General features: G+C 37.3%; 1 protein-coding gene across 1 annotated transcript in view; it reads left to right on the top strand.

Moving 5' to 3' along the window:
- Positions 1-20581, top strand: part of HEATR5B (HEAT repeat containing 5B) — a 105967-nt gene that overhangs the window by 19103 nt on the left and 66283 nt on the right. The window contains exons 10-18 of the mRNA XM_025354649.1: positions 134-384; positions 3095-3206; positions 4393-4545; positions 6083-6182; positions 6579-6688; positions 7974-8137; positions 8834-9009; positions 11911-12016; positions 15709-15899. Of these exons, the coding sequence (XP_025210434.1) occupies positions 134-384; positions 3095-3206; positions 4393-4545; positions 6083-6182; positions 6579-6688; positions 7974-8137; positions 8834-9009; positions 11911-12016; positions 15709-15899 (1363 nt within the window). The remainder of the gene's footprint in view (positions 1-133; positions 385-3094; positions 3207-4392; positions 4546-6082; positions 6183-6578; positions 6689-7973; positions 8138-8833; positions 9010-11910; positions 12017-15708; positions 15900-20581) is intronic.

Here is a 20581-nt window from a genome sequence, read left to right as displayed (position 1 = left end):
AGGCAAAGTTATGGATCTATGTGGGTGAAATCATGGTGATTGTGATTTCAGTTATTGTTTTTTAGGTAGTCTTTGAGTTTCTGAAATAATTTGGCTTCATTAAAGAGTAATATTTTGAGTATTTCTTTTTTAGGGCTTTTGGAGATTGTGACTTCAGTGCTTCTTCATCCAAGCATGGCTGCCCGACTTGCTGCTGCATGGTGTTTGCGCTGTGTGGCTGTGGCATTACCTTTCCAGCTGACACCATTTCTAGACAGGTGTGCAGAGCGGCTCAACAACTTGAAGACCTCACCAGAAGCTGTTAGTGGATATAGTTTTGCAATGGCTGCTTTGTTAGGTGGAGTACATCAGTGTCCTTTGGGCATTCCTCATGCCAAAGGAAAGGTATGATGGAGATCCTAGATATGTGAATGTTGTCACATGGGCTTTGGTCTTCATAGGAATGCTGCTGTGTTTGATGTTGAATGGGATGGTCAAATAACAGTTTTACTATGTTAATGTAAAACATAGTGTTCTTACTATAGGGTTAGCAGACCCTAATTATAATTTGATATTTAATTCTGATGTAAGGATAATAGATTTTGTCTAAGTATAGTAATATGTTATAATTTATTTTAGAGGGAAAGAATAAAAAACAGCCTAGGCAACATAGTGAGACCCCTTCATTATAAAAAATTAAAATTAAAGTTAGCCAAGCTTCATGGTCCTAGCTGCTGGGGAGGATGGGTTGGAAGGATCTCTTGAGCCCAGGAGTTTGAGGTTACAGTGAGCTATGAACATGCCACTGTCCTCCAGCCTGGATGACAGACCAAGACCTACACTGTTTCTAAAAAAAAAAAAACCCAACCTTATACTAATATAGTAATTATTTGAAAGTCAGAGCTTTTCTTTCAGCTTTTAGAAATAAAAGTTCACATTGCTATATATTCAAAGATGTTAGGAGAATATGCTATTGTCATATTTAGCATTTTGATAATGTTTAATAAAAACTGAGTCGTTTTAATAAATCATGGCTGGACATGGTCGCTCATGCCTGTAATCCCAGCACTTTGAGAGGCTGAGGCAGGTGGATCATTTGAGGTCAGGAGTTTGACACCAGCCTGGTTGACATGGTGAAACCTTGTCTCTACTAAAAATACAGAAAAATTAGCCAGGCATTGTGGCCCATGCCTGTAATCCCAGCTACTTGGGAGGCTGAGGCAAGAGAATCGCTTGAACCCAGGAGGCGGAGGTTGCAGTGAGCTGAGATTGCGCTACTGTACTCCAGCCTGGGTGACAGAGTAAGACTCCGTCTCAGAAAATAAAATAAAATAAAAATATGAGTAGCTTTTTTTTTCTGCTTTCTTTCTATTTATATTACTATCATGGTTTTCTTCTCAGTAATCTTAAGTGTTTATATAAATATTATGTGAAACCCTACATAGGCAGATTGGGGCTAGAGTTTTAAATTTTTATTTTTTTCTGAGACATTAAGCCCAGGTCCATTCATAGGAGTTGCATAGCTACCGATGAAATCCAGACTTCCCTCTCACTTTGTCAAACAGTTGCTTCCTCATTCTTCTCATTTTCCTTAGACTTTCTGTCTTCCCCACACCTGCCATCTTCCTCACACCACTTTCATATTTTACATTTGCCCAGAGATCCTTAGGGACTACCCAGTACTCAGAGAGTAAAATATAATCTCCTTTGTCTGATAAACTGCTATCTTATAATTTGACTTCATTCCGTCTGTTCATTCTAATTTCCTGTTGCTCTGATTAGACTAGTTATCTTGCTTCCTTCTCTGGCCTTTTTCGGCTTAGCAGGCTTTGCTTTGCTAACCTCGTAGAGTTTCATCTCCCCGCTCATTCAATTGTACCAAATTTAAGTCTATACTAGCCATTCCGTGTGGATGTTAATACAGCAAAGCACTCAGAACAGGTGTAGCCCATGTGGCCACTAAATAAATGCTATCATTATTGGCACTATTATTCCACATTCAAAGATTTGTTGAACTCCTGTTATGCATCTCCCATTGAGCTAACCTTGCCCGGGCGTGGTGGCTCAGACCCGTAATCCCAATGCCTAGGGAGGCTGAGGCTAGAGGATCACTTTAAGTCAGAAGTTTGAGACCAACCTGGGAAACATAGCAAGACCCTCTCATACAAAAAAATAAAAAATGAAATTTTTAAAATTAGCCAAGTATGTTGGCATACACTTGTAGTCCTAGCTACTCAGGAGGCTGAGGTGGGAGGATCCCTTGAGCCCAGGAATTCCACGTTACACTGAGCTATGATTGTGCCACTGCACCCCAGCCTGGGTGACAGAGTGAGACCCTGTCTCTAAAAACCAAACAAATAAATAAGCTAATCTTTTGGAGCTTACCGTCTTAGGAGACACAGGAAAAATGAGAAGTGGATTTGTCGCATGATGAAATGACAAAAGTAGTAGCACAGATGCTATGTTAACTTATTTTATCCTTGCAAGGCTGAGATAGGCATTCCTATTATTTCTGTTTTTACCAGTGATGGAACTAAGTTGTTGTAGATGAGAATGCGAGTAAATGGCAGAGATGGCATTTGGCCCTGGAGCTTGTCCTTAACTACTACACTGTTCTGGGTTCTTCAGAGTCATCATTTCAGTCAAGACTGACCAGGTCTTGATGTCTTCAAAACATGCTAATAACGTGAAAGGACAAAGTCTTCTTTTGTGTGTGTGTGTGTGTTTTTTGTTTTGGAGACGGAGTCTCACTCTGTCACCCAGGCTGGAGTGCAGTAGTGCGATCTCGGCTCACTGCAACCTCTGCCTCCCCAGTTCGAGCAATTCTCCTGCCTCATCCTCCCGCAGAGCTTGGACTACAGGTGCCCGCCACCATGCCCAGCTAATTTTTTTGTATTTTTTAGTAGAGACAGGGTTTCACCGTGTTGCCCAGGCTGGTTTTGAACTCCTGAGCTCAGGCAATCCACCTGCCTCAGCCTCCCAAAGTGCTAGGATTACAGTCATGAGCCACCGCGCCCGGCCAACAACTTCTTTTAAGTAAAGTATGCTAGTTATCTGTGTCCTTATTTAATTTAACTTCTTTGAATTAAAATCCAATTCTAAACTTTTCTTGCAGATGGTAGTTAGTATTGCTGAAGATCTTTTACGAACTGCTGCCCAAAATAGCAGGCTATCTTTACAGCGCACCCAAGCTGGCTGGCTTTTACTTGGAGCACTTATGACTTTAGGTATAATTATATTTGAATAGGATTTTGTCACACTATAACCGTCAGTAGCCTGTAAAGTAAATTTAATTTAAAAGTATTAAACTTCACATTCTAGATTTTCATTGAAGTTGTAAAAATGGTAAAGATGTTTTCCTCGTCATTTGCTAGTAGATTTCTCTTTTTGGTAATTATTGCTTAAGTACATTTAGTGAGAAAGTTGTTAGCAAAGTTTCACCTTTACCATCAGAATAACCTTTGTCTACCTGATGAGTTTAGTGTTTAAAAGAGATGAAAATATGAGGAAAAATGCCATCCCCTAAGTGAAAACCAGCAACGTGATTTTAGTAGAGTGGTAAAGTCACATTTAATTGGTGTTGGTATTTTCTGGGGTAACGCTTAATGTGTTTCACTCTTAAGTAGTATGACAAATCGGCAATACAGGCAAAATTTAACTTGTACATAGTACAAAAATACCTATTATTGTGATGGCCTATGTTCACATTTTAGTTCATATGTTTAGCTGCTGCTGTAAAAAGTGTGTGTATATGTGTACTACAAAGTTATGATACAGATCTAAGCATCTGTCTATTGGAAATTATAGTTTGACCTACTTTTCTTTTCTGAAGAAAATAAAAAGTTGCAACTCATTTCCAGGAGTTTATGTTAAGTGGTATGTTAAATGAGTTATTTAGCAATGTAAATATAGATTCCTAGGTCCGAATATATTGCTTCTCCATGAAACTAAATTGGCCATGTAAATTACCCCCAAAACTGAGGAATATGTATATGTATGTGTGTGGGAGTGGGTGTATCTGTTTATATACATATATATATATGAAAAAGACCTCATAGAATGTGTCCCAGATATATTTTATTGATAATATGCAATCCACCATTCTCAATATAGTTGGGTAATCCTTTAAAAATTGCTTTTTGTGTATTTATGTTTGGATTCTGAAAGTATTGATAGTTCAAGGTGAATTTTGTTATGCGTTGATCTATATTTTAATCAGTGAATGAAGTTTGAAAATGATGTAATTTTAGAGATAAAAATAGAGTGAAATGACAGATACTGTTAAATAACAGTATTTTACTCTATTTTCGTCTCTAAAGTTACATAAAGTTTGTGTTGGGCTCATTTTCCTTGACACCTGTTTGGAAGGTTTGTTACATATACATGGTTTTATATTCTCATTTTCTTGGTTAGGACCGTCTGTCGTTCGTTACCATCTGCCCAAGATGTTGTTGTTGTGGCGAAATGTTTTCCCACGTTCCTTAAAGGAATTGGAAGCTGAGAAGGCCCGAGGCGATTCTTTTACCTGGCAGGTAACTTTGGAAGGTCGTGCTGGAGCCCTATGTGGTAAGAACTGAAAGGATTGTGCTTTCACAATATTAGGATATTACTAAAATATTTATAAAGTAAAAGAAACTAGGTAATGATAAATTCATAGGCTTTTAGATTTAAAAAGAAGCTTTATAAATGATCCACTTCAGTTTGCTAATTTTGTAATAAAAATGAAACTGAGACTCTGAAAAAGTGTTTAGACCTGGTGATTAGACAGGAACTAGAACCCAGTCCTCTTATTCCCACTTGTTGCTATCTTACCTGTCAAAGAAGCACTGAGTCACCATGTGAAAAAAAAAAACAACCCGATAGCTATTTAAAGAAAAAGAAACTCAGAATTACCAAAGTGATTGCATTTGCAGTTAGTCTTTTCATAATGGAGAAACAGCTGTTTTTTTACATCCTTATCAAATCTCCAAACCTTAATATGTTTTTCAGATGTCAACATTACAAAAATTACAGATACAGTTGTTTTTGTCTGGGAGTTACAGGAAACACTCAGGTTTTGTTTCATTTGAGAACTAGAATGACATTGGATGTCCCAGTTCTTTTTTGGTTTATCTCAGGGTGAAAAGTACTTCTTTTTCCAAACTGGGAGAGAGATATACATTTAACCACAAGGGCAGCCAGGCTAGGGGGCACCTTTACTCACACATCTAGGAGGTGTTTTAGTCTTGGCTCTATTGCTAAAGGGCCAATAAAAATATTCTTTCCTCACTGGACCATTTTTGTTTGTATACGTATATATTTACATAAATATATGTAAAAATTCAAAATGCGAAAATATATGTAGTGGCTGGGTGTGGTGGCTCACGCCTGTAATCCCAGCACTTTGAGAGGCCGAGGCAGGTAGATCACTCTCAGGAGTTCTAGACCAGCCTGACCAATATGGTGAAACCCCGTCTCTACTAAAGATGCAAAAATTAGCCAGGCGTGGTGGCGGCCACCTGTAGTCCCAGCTACTCGGGAGACTGAGACAGGAGAATTGCTTGAACCTGGGACACGGAGGTTGCAGTGACGTGGAGGTTGTAGTGAGCCGAGATCCCGCCACTGCACTCCAGCCTGGGTGAGAGTGAGACTCCGTCTCAAAAGAAATAGATATATATGTATATGTATATACACACACACACACACACATATATACATATGTATCTGTAAAAATTGCAAAAATATATGTAATATATGTAAAAATTCATGTAAATTTTAAGGCATTGTTTATACACATAAATGTATATGTTTATAAACAGTGCCTTAAAATTTCTTTCTTTGTAGTCATCTGAGTTCCTATGGGATTATAGTCCTCTGATTTCCACCTACAGAAATCTCTCTAACCAGTACCTTCTCTTCCTCCATTTTTCTGTCCACCTTTTTTCTAGCCTTTTCCATGATTTTTCTTTGTAGTTGTTGCAAGTTTTTCTTTTGGTTCGACATGGTTTCAGAACCTTATATGTTGTAATAATTAAATATTATATAAAATGCCTTTATATTTATACAATTTTGTAAATTCATGTTCACAAAAGCTACTCCAAATCTGTCCTTTTAAACATTTTAGCCATGAGGAGCTTTGTTGCACATTGTCCTGAGCTCCTAACCGAAGATGTGATTCGAAAATTGATGACCCCTATTGAATGTGCCATGACCATGATGTCACAGTAAGTAAGCAATTAGGACAAGTTCACATCCTATTTTATATATTAAATATATAACAAATTATACATATATAATATATAGCAACTTACATAATTAAATATATATTAAATATATATATTATAGTTCTCAGCCATATTTTGTGCTTTCTTCTAGAATTATCTAGAAAACATATACAACTTTATTTTTGTAATATAACTTTACAAATTACAGCAATGGTGTGGACTGAAATACAGTTGTATCTTAAAGTGTTTTTGTTACAGTGAAGATCGCAACATAAGCTAAAATGAAAGTGTTTACTTATCAGTGTACTTTGGCAGTACATTGATACATTGCTAAAAAAATGTATAAGTAATACATATTCTGGTAAGCCAATACCAACTATGTTTTTGATATTTTAGCATTCCATCTGTAATTAAAGCCCATGGAGCTCATCTGAAAGCCAGTGCTGCAATGGTCCGTTTAAGACTTTATGATATCTTGGCTTTGTTACCTCCAAAAACTTATGAAGGTAAATTAAACATTTGTGGTATCTGATAAAAATTTTTCTTTACAGTTCTTCACTGTGTTATAGAGTCTGACCAAGGCTCTCCCGTGGACTTACTTTGCAAAGGAAGGTCACCGTTTTATTTTTCTTCATGTAGAGTAGCTGACGCTTGTTGACTGCTTACTGTGTTCTGGGTCTCATTTTTAGCCCTTTGCATGTATTAGTTTCTTTGACTCTTTTGCAACTTATGAGGCCATTAGTCCTATTTTATAGATGAAGAATCTCAGATTGAGAGACTTAAAGAAACTTAACTTACCCAAGACTTAGAGGTAGTTAAGTGGCAGAGCTTGGATTCAAATCTAGCTGGTTTATCTTCAAAGTATGCACTTTTTTTTTTTTTTTTTTTTTTTTTGAGACGGAGTCTCGCTCTGTCGCCCAGACTGGAGTGCAGTGGCCGGATCTCAGCTCACTGCAAGCTCCACCTCCCAGGTTTACACTATTCTCCTACCTCAGCCTCCTGAGTAGCTGGGACTACAGGCGCCCGCCACCTCGTCCGGCTAGTTTTTTGTATTTTTTTAGTAGAGATGGGGTTTCACCGCGTTAGCCAGAATGGTCTCGATCTCCTGACCTCGTGATCTGCCCGTCTCAGCCTCCCAAAGTGCTGGGATTACAGGCTTGAGCCACCGCGCCCGGCCCAAAGTGTGCACTTTTAATGCTTCCTATGTATTGTAATATAGCCAATAATTCAAGGATCTGGAGGGAGAAATCAAATATTATATAAAATATTAATAGTAAATAAATCATTGATTTATTTCTGGTATCATCATGCCCAGGAATTTTGGTGTGCTGTGGTTCATTGTTTATATATTATTGGGCAATAAATAGTAAATCATCATCATATCACATTTAATGTATTTAAAATAAAGTATCTTTTTTTGTGTGTATGTTTGAGACAGGGTCTTGCTGTGTTGCAGAGGTTTGTCTCAATCTCTTAGGCTCAAGCAATCCTCCCGCCTCAGCCTGCTGAGTAGCTGGGACTACAAGCATGCTATGGCATGTGCCTCTCTTTCCTCTATTTGAGTTTTTTGGTTATTTTAAATAATTTGGGCAAAAAGACACAATACAGTATATGAAAGGAAGTACCATTATTGTATATTAAAACCAGCATTTAAATATAGATTTTTTTAAGAAGAGAACAAAGACCTAATTTTTTTATTCCTGTTGAACATGTTGCAGCTCTTTGTGGGCAATGATTATAATTTTCACAAAAATTATTCTTTTTAATCTGATCTGAAGTTCTGTTTTTTAGGATCTTTTAATGCACTTCTTAGAGAACTGGTAGCGGAATTCACTTTGACTGACAACTCAGCCAACACAACTACTTCCCTCCTCAGATCCCTCTGCCATTATGATGATAGTGTTCTTCTTGGTTCTTGGCTTCAGGAAACTGATCATAAATCAATTGAGGACCAGGTAATAAACCATACAGGGAAATGAAATACTTAATCTGAAACAATGGTCCTATTACACACTGTCACTTAAAAAGAAAGTAGTGTATAGAAAGGTTTCATCCCCATTTAGTGTTCTTAGACACTTAAAGATGGCATCCTGGTGGTAGTGAAAAAAGTTAAACAGGAAGAGTTAGAATTTGGCAAATTGTCTTTGTTTAATATTCTTTGTATTTCGATACCTTGTGGTGGCTGTGATAAAGATCAGTTTTAATTGGCTTTTTGGTTTTTGGTATTTTGTTTTGTTTTAGTTTTGTTTTGGGACAGGTTGGAAAGGAATAAGTTAGTAGGTTGAAGATTTAGAACTTTTGCCCACTGAATATATTATTTCTTATGTACTTTTTAAAAAGACTGATTAAAGCCCCATTTAAAATAATTGTTTGTGGGATTAAGTTCTTGCTTATATTGTTCACGCAGTAAGGTGGGTAGTGTAAACATGTTTTCAAATGAATAAAGCTTTTCTTAAAATTGTAGAAGGCGTTACTGATGATTTTTTAATGACTAAATTAACATTTTGGTCTGTTTTCAGATGTTCGGATCCAATCATTCTTTTTTTGTTGCCTTTTCTCCTTTTTCCTCTGCTGTAATCCTCATTCCTAATGTTTAATAAGTAGATTTCCTAAAGTTGATTTTGAATAATTTTTATGTCACTCTTTTGCAGCTCCAGCCAAACAGTGCATCAGGAAGTGGGGCTCTGGAACATGATCCTTCCTCCATTTATTTACGGATCCCTGCTGGAGAAGCGGTACCTGGTCCCCTCCCTCTCGGAGTCTCAGTCATTGATGCCTCTGTGGCCCTTTTTGGTGTAGTGTTTCCTCATGTTTCTTATAAACACCGGTTAGTATAAAGTCAGTCAGGTAATTTTTGTTAAATACATATTATATTAAACAAAGAGTAGATTTTCTCATCCCAGTTAACTCTGCAATAAAGTGAGTTATTATAATACTTAAACATTACTCTTACAGATTTACTAACATAAGTGACACATACATGATGAAAAAAATTGCATGCAAATTCCATATAATTTGAGACTGTATGTAAGATTTGACCCTGTGAACTAGCATCTGATATCGGTTGCATTGTGGACTGTGTATTCCTTAGCAAAATTTTCATTATATATGCTAGAAATGACAACTATTGGCAAAAAAAATGCATTATAATAGTTCGTTTGATAGTTCATAAGTAGGTCTTGACTGTATCTTTAATTAAGGACGTCAATTTGCTAAGCCTGTTGACTTTGTTGTTGAAGAAGTAAATGGGTGAAAATTCCACTCCCTAATAGCATTTGTGAGATGATTCAAGTCTAGAACTTGGAAACTAACGTAATTGGTTCTTTTTGTAATAGAAGCATTTTGGTTTGCTATATTCTATATCCACAGACACTATTCCTAGCTTTAGTAGGCAGTTTGCATATTGTGATTTTCCCAAAAGGAAAACAGAAATGAATTAATACAAGATCATCACAGATAACTTAAAAGCTTTACAAAATTAAAATGTCTTAGAAATATTGTTGGGTCTGGTGTGGTGGCTTATGTCTGCAATCCCAGCACTTTGGGAGGCTAAGGCAAGAGAATTGCTTGAGGCCAGGAGTTTGAGACCAGCCTGGGAAACATAGTGAGACACTCATCTCTACAAAAATTACAAAATAAAAAATGTTTTTAATATGTAGGTTACTTGATTAATTGCTTTTTAATTTGAGGAGAAAAAAATATATCTTTAAATATGTAGGTTACTTGATATAATTTCTTTTTCATTTGAGGAGAAAAAAGTTTAAATATGAAACTTGACCCTACCCAAATACCTTTAAGAACATTTGGTTGCCACATAAATGTTAAATGATGTTAAAGTTGGAAGAATCTTATAAAGCATCTATTTTAACATTTTGGTTTTAAATCTTAAGGAACTCCATATCTAAGAGTTTTTGGTTTACCCAAGGTTATACAACTAGTTATGAAAGTTATAACTGAAATCCAGGATTATCTTAATTCTATATGATTGCTTTTATAGAATAAGATGAAGTATAAATAAATTCTATTAAAAATATTAACATAATAAATAACATAAATATCCAATAGTAGGATAAGTGAATAAATAATAGAAAGTCCATTTGTGTAGAGACAATGTTTTGATAGAAGATGCTCATGATACAATGTAAATTAAAAAGGTAAAAAGCTAGAAGTGATCCTACTTTGGTTTTTAACCAGCAGGCTGTGCAGCTTAATATGTTTACTGCTGTTCTTAGTGCACTAAAGGTACTTACTTTTAAAAGTTTTTTAAAGCACATCAAAATGTACATGTATACACTTACATCTGAACCTATATCTTCATGTGAATTTTGAAGAATGCTTTGACCTGAGACCTGTGGACTATTGTAAATTGAGCTTTAAATCCATAATTACAGCGACTTCAGGGAGATTTTATTACCAACTTTAGGTTATAATTGTCTTAGTACTAAATCCAACTTCCTTGGATTCTTTTGTTTCACATCATTTCTTTTTAGAAGAATACTCTCTCACTCTCTTTTTATCAAAATCTTCTGAAATGGGCTGCTCCCACCTGTAATCCCAGCACTTCAGGAGGCCAAGGTGGGCAGATCACCTGAGGTCAGGAGTTTGAGACCAGTCTGGCCAACATGGTGAAATCCTGTCTCTACTAAAAATACAAAATTAGCTGGGTGTAGAGGCGAACACCTGTAGTCCCAGCTACTCAGGAGGCTGAGGCAGGAGAATCATTTGAGCCCAGGAGGCAGAGGTTGCAGGGAGGCAAGATTGTACCATTGCACTCTAGCCTGGGCATCAAGAGGGAAACTCAGTCTCCAAAAAAAAAAAACAAAAAAAAAAGACTGGGCGTGGTGGCTCACACCTGTAATCCCAGCACTTTGGGAGGCCGAGGTGCTCAGGGCAGATCACCTGAGGTCAGGAGTTCGAGACCAGCCTGAGCAATGTGGAGAAACCCGGTCTCCACTAAAAATACAAAATTAGCCAGACGTGGTGGCACATGCCTGTAATCCCAGCTGCTCGGGAGGCTGAGGCAGGAGAATTGCTTGAACCTGGGAGGTGGAGATTGTGGTGAGCCAAGATCGTGCCATTGCACTCCAGCCTGGGCAATAAGAGCGGAACTTCATCTCAAAAGAAAAAGAGAGAAAAATCATCTAAGATGGCCATGGATTTTTTTTTTATAAACCGATTCTTTTTTTGTGTTAAAGCAAAGAACAATTCACTTCTGGTTTTTTACATTTTAAAAAGTTAGCCAAAGCTAAATCTTTTTGAACTTTCTTGAAAGCTTTGGAGGCTAGGACATGAGGTACTATTCTCTCTAAGAGTATTTTTAAAAAAGGAAAAAGAATTATACTACATTAAAAATTTTCTAACTTAAAAATCTTCCACAGAGATGCATAATTAATGGTTGTTATCTGTACAAGAAACCTTGAGCATCTACTAGATGCCAGGCGCTTTGTTGGACACTGCTGTTGATGTTGAGGACCACTGCAATTATGACCTTATTTTGTTAATTGAAACTTAATATCTAGTCTCTTGCCTTGTTCCATTTAATAACCGCATGTCTGTATAATAATTTGGGAGAAGGAGATCTGATTTGGACTAGCTGTGGGAATGAAATAGAAAAGAGATGGCGTGGGGAATTATTTGCTAAACAATTAACTTGTACTCTTCTTATCGGTTTTTGAGCCATATTGGAATAAAATTTGTCACTAATGTGATTTTTTTCTTATTGTTATAGATTACAAATGTTGGATCACTTTGCCGAATGTGTTAAACAAGCTAAAGGTGTCCGCCAGCAGGCTGTGCAGCTTAACATATTTACTGCCGTTCTTAGTGCACTAAAGGTATTTACTTTTAAAACGTACTATTCTGAAATATGATTTTAATTAATGCATTTAATAAGCCAGACATAGCAAGATTATTATAATGTTTATATGTATATCACTTGGTAACTATGCCTTTATATTAGCTTAATTAAATTACTTGAAACTTTATGTTAAGGCTCAGTGTAGGTAAATAAGCGTTTTATATTTTAATGTTGTTAAAGTTTATGTTTCAATTTGAACTTCAGATTTTACAAGTGCCAATAAATTCTTTCAGAATTTTCGAAAGTGTTTGACAAATGAAATCTGATATTCTACTGAAGGTTAACTAAATAGAACTGAAGCTTGATTTGTGGTTTAGGCCGTAAATCATATGAGGCAGTGTTATATAGTTGAAAGAATGTTGCATTTAGAGATTGTGTTCTAGTTAAGCTGCTGTAGGTTTGTGTCCAGAGTAATTTCCTTAACCTTTTTTAACTTTTTTTGAATTGTAGTTTCTACAGGTATGAAGTAGAATACAGTAGTCCCTTCCTTATCTACAGTTTTGCCTTCTGCAGTTTCAGTTACCTATGGTCAACTGTGGTTTGAAAATACTTTAAATGGAAAATTCCAGAAATAATTTATAAGTTTTCAATTGTGCAGCATTCTGAGTAGCATGATAAAATCTTGTACTGTCCTGCTCCATCTTGCCCTGTCCTGCCTAGGACGAAAATCATCTCATTGTCCAGTGATTCCACACTTTCTGCCCTACCGTGCTATTCACTTAGTCACCATCTGTCTCAGTTATCTGATGGGCTGCTGCGGTATGGCAGCACGTATGTTCAGGTAACCCTTATTTTACTTCATACTGGCCCCAAAGTGCAAAAGTAGTGATTCTGGCAATTTGGATATGCCAAAGGGAAGCTGTAAAGTGCTTCCTTTAAGTGAAAAAGAGAAAGTTCTCAACTTAAGAAGGAAAGGAATAATATCATGTGCCAAAATTGCTGAGATCTACAGGAAGGACAAGTCTTCTGTCTGAAATTGTGAAGAAGGAAAGAGGAATTTGTGTTAGTTTTGCTGTCCCATCGCAAATTACAAAAATTATGGCCACGGTGTGTGACAAATGCCTAGTTAAAATGGAAAAGGCATTAAGTTTGTGAGTAGAAGACGTGAACAGAAACAAGTTCCCATTGACAGCAATCAGGTTCCTAATCCCATGGTTCAGACATCCAAGGTGGGCCTTGGAATGTGTCCCAGAGGGGACCACTGTTACAAATATTTTGCCTATCTCACGGAGTTCATGCATCATACTAGGCACGCTATCATAACATATTTGAATACTTTTTATATTATTTAGCGCTAAGCTTAAAGTATTGTTTTAAAGTAAAATGGTAACAAATATGTGTTTGCACGAGCATGTCTTAATCATTGCCTATATATGTCCCTTTTCTCTGATGTTTACAAAACCTTAAGTCATGTTTTGTAAACATCAGGGGAAAAGGATATATATAGGCATTGATTATAGAAATAAAGGTTTGGGGCCAGGCACGGTGGTAATCCCAGCACTTTGGGAGGCCAAGGCGGGGGTATCACCTGAGGTCAAGAGTTTGAAACCAACCTGGGCAACATGGTGAAACCCCATCTCTACTAAAAATACAAAAATTAGCTGGGCGTGGTGTCAGGCGCCTGTAATCCCAGCTACCAGGGAGGCTGAGGCAGGAGAATCACTTAAACGTGGGAGGCGGAGGTTGCAATGAGCTGAGATCATGCCATTGCACTCCAGCCTGGGGGACAGAGCAAGACTCTGTCTCAGAAAAAAAAAAAAAAATACAGGTTTGGACCATTTATATAACCATTAGTATATACTTTATGAAGAGACCATCAACTAATTTGGACCTGTGAGTTTTTTAAAAAAGGAATGGGGTGGTCATGGTCTCCAGTGATTGGGAGAATGGTGAACCAACTGTAATATTGCTGTACTGATTACACTTTTCTTCATAGATATGCTAATGCCTCTGTTGTAGTTAACATTTTCCCCATGCAATATGACATAGATTTTTGGTCTCAAATAAGTAAATTAAGTTCCAGGACGGTAAGTACAGCGAGAACAAAGAGAGTGACATTTAATATGATGAACAAACTACTTCAACATTGAGTTACTGATTATTTTTACCTTTTTTTTTTTTTTTTTTTTTTTTTTGAGATGGAGTTTCACCCTGTTGCCAGGCTGGAGTGCAATGGCGTGATCTCGGCTCACTACAACCTCCACCTCCTGGGTTCAAGTGATTCTCCTGCCTCAGCCTCCCGAGTAGCTGGGATTACAGGCACGCACCATCATGCCCAACTAATTTTTGTATTTTTAGTAGAGACGGGGTTTCACCATTTTGGCCAGGATGGTCTCAATCTCCTGACCTCATGATCTGCCCCCCTCGGCCTCCCAAAATGCTGGGATTACAGGCGTGAGCCACTGCACCTGGCCACCTCATTTGTTTTTTATTTTATTTTATTTTATTTCATTTCATTTTTTAAAATTTATTTTATTTTATTATTTTTTTTGTTTTGTTTTGTTTTATTTTTTTGGAGACGGAGTCTCGCTCTGTTGCCAGGCTGGAGTGCAGTGGTGTGATGTCGGCTCACTGCAGTCTCATCTCTGCCTCCCGGGTTCAGGCGATTCTCCTGCCTCAGTCTCCTGAGTAGCTGGGATTACAGGCACATGCAGCCACACCCAGCTAATTTTTTTTGTATTTTTAGAAGAGACAGGGTTTCACCATGTTGGCCAGGATGGTCTCAATCTCCTGACCTCATGATCTCCCCACCTTGGCCTCCCAAAGTGCTGGGATTACAGGTGTGAGCAACTGCGCCCGGCCTCATTTTGTTTTTAGATATATGTTGATTACACTGTTTAAGTCATATAATTGTCTTCTGTGAAATTTTTATATAAACTATTCAAAGTTTCATACTCATCAAGAGTTTTCCTCTTTCCAAATATTTGCCGTTGATTCTGAAATCACTTTTTTGTTAAAGATGTCTTAAAAGATAGAACCAATCCATTTAATGGTTTGTGCTCTATTTCATAACAGGTGAAATAGGAGAATGTTTCTTTAGAGTGATAAATTTCAGTTAAATAATGGTTGATTTAGTCATACAGCGTCCTTAATATATGTAAGCAACTTTTAAGTACTAGTCTTTGAATAGAGACACTCCTTACAATTAGGGAGTATTTTATAGATCATGTTCTGAAATCGTATTTAGGAAAGTAATTACCATGAATCTAACAGTTACAGATTCTAGGCGTTAGTATATACGTGTGAAAATTGACTGAAGACAATAACTTATGAAGATGTGTGTATATTTTAGAAAGATTGCAGCATGTGTTTCTCCTTTAATATGAATTGTGAGGCCAGGTGTGCCTGTAATCCCAGCACGTTAGGAGGCTCAGAGGAGGATTGCTTGAGCTCAGTAGTTTGAGACCAGCCTGGGCAACATAGTAAGACCCTGTCTCTACAAAAATTTTTTAAAAATTAGTCCAGCAGGGTAATTTTTAGCAGGCACGCACCTACAGTCCCAGCCACTCAGGAAGCTGAGATGAGAGGATTGCTTAAGCTCAGAAGGTCGAGGCTGTAGTGAGCAGTGATTGTGCCACTGCACTCCAGCCTGGCAAGGGAGCAAGACCTTGCTTTAAAAAAAAAAAAATCATGAATTATGAATTGCTTTTTTTTTTTTTTTTAATGTAGGGCTTAGCTGAAAACAAAAGTACTTTAGGACCTGAGGAAGTTCGTAAATCTGCTCTAACACTGGTTATGGGTGCCCTGGACAACCCAAACCCCATCTTACGTTGTGCGGCGGGGGAAGCTCTTGGAAGAATGGCTCAGGTGGTTGGAGAAGCAACTTTTATTGCTAGAATGGCCCAATATAGCTTTGACAAGTAAGTGGGTTTCTTTACTAACAAGTTTCATATGTAGGAAAAGATGTCTTTTAAATAATAATTAACTGGAGTATATGTTTTCCGCATGGTATATAGCATGTGATAATATTTTGTGGGTTTTTTTGTAATGATCTCAATTTTTAACTTAGCAGTTGATTCAACTCTAGAATCTGGGAAAGTTGTAGTATGTTAGATACTTTCTGTGTGGAGAGGCCTTCTAATCCGGCTCTTGAATGTTACTTAATGGAATCAAGAAAAATGTTAATAAGGACTTCTCTCAGTTATGTGTATTCAGTGAAGAGGTGCTCTGAAGTCATTGTCTCTTCTCCCTGCCTTTCCTTGTCCCTCTTTATTCTTTCTGTTAATTATCCACTTTTTGGGATAAGCCATTCTTTTTCTAACTGCTACCAAGTTTTCCTCTTAAATTATGATTGAAACAGAATAGTTAAGCATCAGGTTTTAAGGATTTACTTACATGTTAATTATAAAGAGTGATCTCAGAGACCCAAATAAGTATCATTAAGATGATGAGTTATTAGTGACTGTCGAGTTGTTAATCAAGTACATAAGTAGAGAAATTAAAAATCAAGGATTGTCGAGAATTGACATTGTGTTATGTAACATATACACCATGGAATACTATGCAGCCATAAAAAAGGATGAGTTTGTGTCCTTTGTAGGGACATGGATGCAGCTGGAAACCATCATTCTTAGCAAACTATCACAAGAACAGAAAACCAAACACCGCATGTTCTCACTCATAGGTGGGAACTGAACAATGAGATCACTTGGACTCAGGAAGGGGAACATCACACACCGAGACCTATCATGGGGAGGGGGGACGGGGGAGGGATTGCATTGGGAGTTATACCTGATGTAAATGACGAGTTGATGGGTGCAGCACACCAACATGGCACAAGTATACATATGTAACAAACTTGCACGTTATGCACATGTACCCTACAACTTAAAGTATAATAATAATAAATAAATTTTTTAAAAAAAGAGTGAAAAAAAATTATATCATTCTTAGCTATCATGTATATATTGAGTATTAAATATACCAAACTACATCATGATCATTAATAAAAGAGAAAGAGTATGAAGCAGTGGCTATGAAGTAGTAGTTCTGAAGAATATGTATTTGCTGAATTATTGCATATCTGTAAATAGCTTTCCTTGTCTTGACTTGTGAATGGCAATTTGATTGGTTATTCAATAATGCCCTAATGCACTAAGGATAATATGAGCAGGCAGAAGACAGTTAAAATATAACCAGACACTTAATCTTCTGCAGAATGATTGCTGCTATTTTCTAGCAATAGATTAGTTTGCCTCTTTCCAAATATTTTCCATTGATTATAAAGTAGCTTTTTATTAAAAGATTTATTTTTTTTTATTTTTATTTTTTTTATTTTTTTTTTTTTTTGAGACGGAGTCTCGCGCTGTGTCACCCAGGCTGGAGTGCAGTGGCGCGATCTCGGCTCACTGCAAGCTCCGCCTCCCAGGTTCACGCCATTCTCCTGCCTCAGCCTCCGAGTAGCTGGGACTACAGGCGCCCGCCACCACGCCCGGCTAGTTTTTTGTATTTTTAGTAGAGACGGGGTTTCACCATGTTAGCCAGGATGGTCTCGATCTCCTGACCTCGTGATCCGCCCGTCTCGGCCTCCCAAAGTGCTGGGATTACAGGCTTGAGCCACCGCGCCCGGCCTAAAAGATTTATTAAAAGCTAGAAACAATCTTAGTTATCCATTTAATGTTTTGTGCTCTGTTCATAACAGATTAATTAGGAGTATGTTTCTTTAGAAAGCTCTTGAAGGGTATCTTTTTTTTAATTACAAGGAGTTTTAGTTTATATGTCCTTGACCTGGCGCTTTGTCTTCTGCCTGTAATCCCAGCACTTTGGGAGACTGAGGTGGGTGGATCACTTGAGCCCAAGAATTCTGTATCAGCCTGGGCAACATGGTGAAACCCTGTCTCTACAAAACATACAGAAATTAGCTGGGCATGGTTGCCTGTACCTGTAGTCCCATCTACTTGGGAGGCTGAGATGGGAGGATCGCTTGAGCCTATGAGGTGGAGGTTGCAGTGAGCCAAGATCATGCCATTACTCTCCAGCCTGGGTAACAGAGCAAGACGCTGTCTCAGGAACAAAAAAAAAAAAAAAGTCTGTGTCCTCAGTGTCTGTAGGATACTGTATTTATTTTGTACTTTGAAACACAAGGGCATTTCATTTATTTATACCTGCCCAATTTAGTGGTTTACAAGTATTATCAGTGCTTGCTTTCATTATCTTTTTCAAATCCTTAATTATGATCTAAAATAATTATTACGAAGATTTTGTTGCCCAATTTTTCAATTTTATTTAAAACTGGGATTTTTCTTAAATTCTGTATGAAATGTTGTAATATTTGGCAGCATTTTAATTCTTTTATACTGCTATGTAAAGTAATAGTACATTTTTTAAAACTATGGTGTCTTAGATTTGGCAGAATCTGGCTGTATTTTGGAAAAACTTGTCTTTCACAGCCTCATTATATTAGACTGTTTTCATCAACATCATCTCTTGCTGATATAATATCTGACTGTGAAACGCTAAAATCTCCTATCGCTACAGGTCCGTCATCGATATTTGCACATTGAAATATTATGCTAACTTAGCATGAACACAGAAATTCACAGAAATTAAAACAGGAATCATTCTGTAAACCATCCTAAGGAAGTCAATAGGGAGTACCTTTCAATTGCTTAAGACCCAGTTCGGATAAAAATAAAAATCTTTGATAGTTAAATTTATTTCCATTCAATTGAAAGTCACTTTGAGACCTCTGAGAAATGTATATTCTTATATCTCAGATTATTTACTGTGAATAGATGATTATCACTGTGAACATTGATTCTACTTTGTAGTTCACTAAACTGTTACTTTTTGAGAAATAATAATACAAAGATAACTTTCTAATCTGTATAATGTTTTAGAATTCACAGATTGCATTTATTCTTAACTTTATTCCTCAAAACAACTGCTCTTTAGTAATAATAATAATTTCACTTAGATAAAGAAATGGAGGCTTCAAGAGGTAAAGATTACTTACCCAAGGATAGATATAATATGTTAGAAATACTGTTATGGATAGACCTAGTTTACTTCATTCATTGCTACATTTCTTTTTTCTTTTTTTTTTTTTTTTTTTGAGATGGGACCCTGCTGTGTTGCCCAGGTTGGTCTCAAACTCCTTGGCTAAAGCAGCCCTCTCACCTCAGCCTCTTGAGTAGTTGGGATTTCAGGAGGGACATACCACACCCAGCTTCATTTTTTTTTTTTTGAAATGGAGTCTGGTTCTGTCACAGGTGCGATCTTGGCTCACCAGAACCTTCACCTCCTAGGTTCAAGTCATTCTCCTTCCTTAGCCTCCCATGTAGCTGGGATTACAGGTACACGCCACCATGCCCGGCTAATTTTTGTATTTTTAGTAGAGACAGCATTTCACCATGTTGACCAGGCTAGTCTCAAACTCCTGACCTTAGGTGATCCACCCGCCTCGGCCTCCCAAAGTGCTGGGATTACAACCATGAGCCACTGCACCCAGTCTGCCACATTTCTTAACATCTGTTCTGTGACAGCACTTAGAATTTTCTGTTGTTTACAATTGGCAAACTGGCCAGCTAGAGTCTTGGGGATGATTATTCATCTCTCGATTTTTTTTTTTTTTTTTTTTGAGACTGAGTCGTACTCTATCGCGCAGGCTGGAGTGCAATACACAATCTCAGCTCACTGCAACCCTCCACCTCCTGGGTTCAAGTGATTCTTGTGCCTCAGCTTCCCGAGTAGCTGGGATTATAGGCGACCGCCACCACGCCCAGCTAATTTTTGTATTTTTAGTAGAGATGGAGTTTCACCATGTTGGCCAGGCTGGTCTCGAACTCCTGACTTCAAATGATCCACCCACCTTCGCCTCATTACAGGCATGAGCCACTGCGCCTGGCCCATTCGACTTTTATGAGGTTGTCAGAAGTCTGGTTGTGGATAGCTTATTGAGAGTTTTAATGAAGTTTTGAAAATACAACCAAAATTGCTTTTTAGGCTGCTTTGTTAATTTAGGTGCTTTATTCTTAGTAGTATTTTGTTCTGTTTTCTAATAGTAGTTGACTGTACTGGTGCGTGATTATGAGTCATAGTATTTTATGGCTTAAAAAAGTATTCCTTCATAGCTCCTTTTATTTGATCCTTTCCATTGTTTAAAATGAGGTTTACATGTTAGCTTCATTTCAAATCTCTACATTACTAGTTAAATATGAACAAAATGATGAAATCTATTCTTTCAGATACACATTAAAAGAATATACAGGACTTTCACTGCCATTAATGGTGGAGTAACAGGGACTATATTTACCCTTGTGTCTTAAACTGCTAGAAAAACAAATAAATAAAACAGCAGTTTTGAGACATTGGACAACAGCCAGCATAGGACAGTGATTCCTAGGGATGGGAAAGAAACAAAGGGAACACTAACATTGCTCCAGATTACTGCTTGAAGAAAGTTTCCAGGCTTAAGTACAGAAATAGGAAACCCAAACTTGAGGAGAGAGCATTTGCAATTTGGAGAGGCAAGGTAGCTAGAACGTGTAAGGTAGAATAACAGAGAGGAGAGAGCTGCACAGGGAGAGAGCTGTGAACAGAA

Source organism: Theropithecus gelada, chromosome 13 (genome assembly GCF_003255815.1).
Source record: "Theropithecus gelada isolate Dixy chromosome 13, Tgel_1.0, whole genome shotgun sequence".
NCBI lineage: Eukaryota > Metazoa > Chordata > Mammalia > Primates > Cercopithecidae > Theropithecus > Theropithecus gelada.
This window is presented reverse-complemented; position numbering and strand designations above follow the sequence as displayed.